The sequence below is a fragment of the Amphimedon queenslandica genome, unplaced genomic scaffold (assembly GCF_000090795.2).
Source record: "Amphimedon queenslandica unplaced genomic scaffold, v1.1 AMPQUscaffold_11855, whole genome shotgun sequence".
NCBI classification, from domain to species: Eukaryota; Metazoa; Porifera; class Demospongiae; order Haplosclerida; family Niphatidae; genus Amphimedon; species Amphimedon queenslandica.
In genome coordinates this window covers 1-1,772 of record NW_003547905.1, presented here as the reverse complement: position 1 = coordinate 1,772, position 1,772 = coordinate 1, and the positions used below count along the sequence as shown (strand labels likewise).

Here is a 1,772-nt window from a genome sequence, read left to right as displayed (position 1 = left end):
GGATAACCGCAATCCCAAAAGTATCATACTTAGATGATTCCGATGATGAATTTGAAATCGATTTTACGAAAGAGAGCTTACACAAGCTGCAACAAGAGAAGCCTCAATCTCTACAAGACACCATTAGTCAAAAACCACCGAGCTCGTTTGAAGGTATCATAGCCATTCAACAACAAATGCATGCTGATATAACATGGTATAGCACCAACTTTGATCACATCACCCAATGCTGTGAAGAGCTGTTTGATAATCTGGAGGAAAGAAGAAGTAGCTTTAGACAAAGAGCAAGTCGATTACAAGAAGTTCATAGGCTCAATATAGAAAAAATAAAAGAAATCAATGAAGATTTAACATCTCGTTTTGCTTCTCTTCAAATGGCACATGATAATCTTGCTAAGTCACATGATAACCTCAAAAAGGAACATCAGGAGCTTCAAAAGTCAAATGAAACACTCACAATTTCTCATGAGGAGCTTCAAATGTCTCATGACAATCTCGAAATTGCTCATCAGCAGGAAGTCACTCGACACCAAAAGTCACAGGAGGAGAATGAGAACAGACTACAACAAGTTAATCAAAGCTTAGTTCAAACACAAACAGAACTAGCAACAAAACAAAATGAAGTGATCAAATTACAAAATACACTGCAAAAATTAGAAAATAATTGGAAGGTCAGTCATACAGAGCTATCACTGTCAAAGAATCAACTGGGCAAAGGAGGCTGGGGTGTAGTCTGGATTGGAGAGTTTAGGGGACAAAAAGTTGCTGTGAAACAGATGCACAATATCATTAAAAGTGATGAGTTTATAAAGCTCCTTCATCGTGAAATAAATACAATGTCTCAGTTGCGTCATCCTAATCTCCTCCAGTTTATAGGAGCTGTATTAGACGATCCATCAGATAATCCTATGATTATCACTGAAGTAATGGATACCTCATTACGCAATGCCTATAAGAGTAAGGAGCTCACTCCTGACCCAGGCTGTAGACCAGTGATCCTCTCTATAATGCGTGATGTAGCTGTGGGTTTAAACTACCTACACTGTCTACCTGATCCTATTATCCATCGTGATGTCAGCAGTGCTAATGTACTACTGGAATCAAAGGGAGACAAGAAATGGAAGACAAAGATATCTGACTTTGGATCGGCTAGTTTAGCTCATGCAGCAGTCACTGAAGCACCAGGAGCTCTTGTTTACAGTGCTCCAGAAAGTATTGCTACACTCTACAGAAAAAAAAGAAAGCAAACACCAAAGATGGATTCTTATAGCTATGGTGTTCTTTTGTGTGAAATACTAACATGTAGTTTTCCAGAAGTAGAAAAATTTGAGACTCTCTCACTGCAAGTCAGAGCCAGTTCACCTCGATTACATCAACTCATAGTTTTATGTATCAATGAAGAACCTGACAAACGGCCAACAATGTCAGAAATAATTGTCAAATTGGATCGTTTCATTGCTAATGAAGAGCATGGACTGGTTGTAGTTGCCCCAGAATACATGTATGTAAAAGAATTAATAGTTTAGACTTTATTTCTTTTTCTATTTGTTTTCTTTTTTTTGTTCCTTTTATTTTGAAAGTGATAAATCTATTATTGTAACTTTTACAGCTAACGAGGAATCATGACTACATTCGTTTTCTAGTTAATTTTAAGTTGAAAATAAATGTCTCCTTTGGAAGAGAGGTTGTGACATTGTTGAGCAGAAAAAGAGTAAAAAGTAATGGCTACAACTACAGTTAATTGTCCTTTTACAAGCTTTACTGAGGCTTTC

At 37.0% G+C, this 1,772-nt stretch overlaps 1 protein-coding gene across 1 annotated transcript; it reads left to right on the top strand.

The window, feature by feature from the left end:
• Positions 1 to 6: 6 nt before the first annotated feature.
• Positions 7 to 1,600, top strand: LOC105315071 (probable serine/threonine-protein kinase drkA). The gene has a single exon (XM_020004903.1). The coding sequence runs from the start codon at positions 177 to 179 to the stop codon at positions 1,524 to 1,526; it is 1,350 nt and encodes a 449-aa protein (XP_019860462.1). The 5' UTR covers positions 7 to 176; the 3' UTR covers positions 1,527 to 1,600.
• The last annotated feature ends 172 nt before the right edge of the window (positions 1,601 to 1,772 follow it).

Bases quoted from the DNA above. Each gene is read 5' to 3' on its own strand.
- LOC105315071 (XM_020004903.1), top strand. From the start codon at position 177: ATGCATGCTGATATAACATGGTATAGCACCAACTTTGATCACATCACC.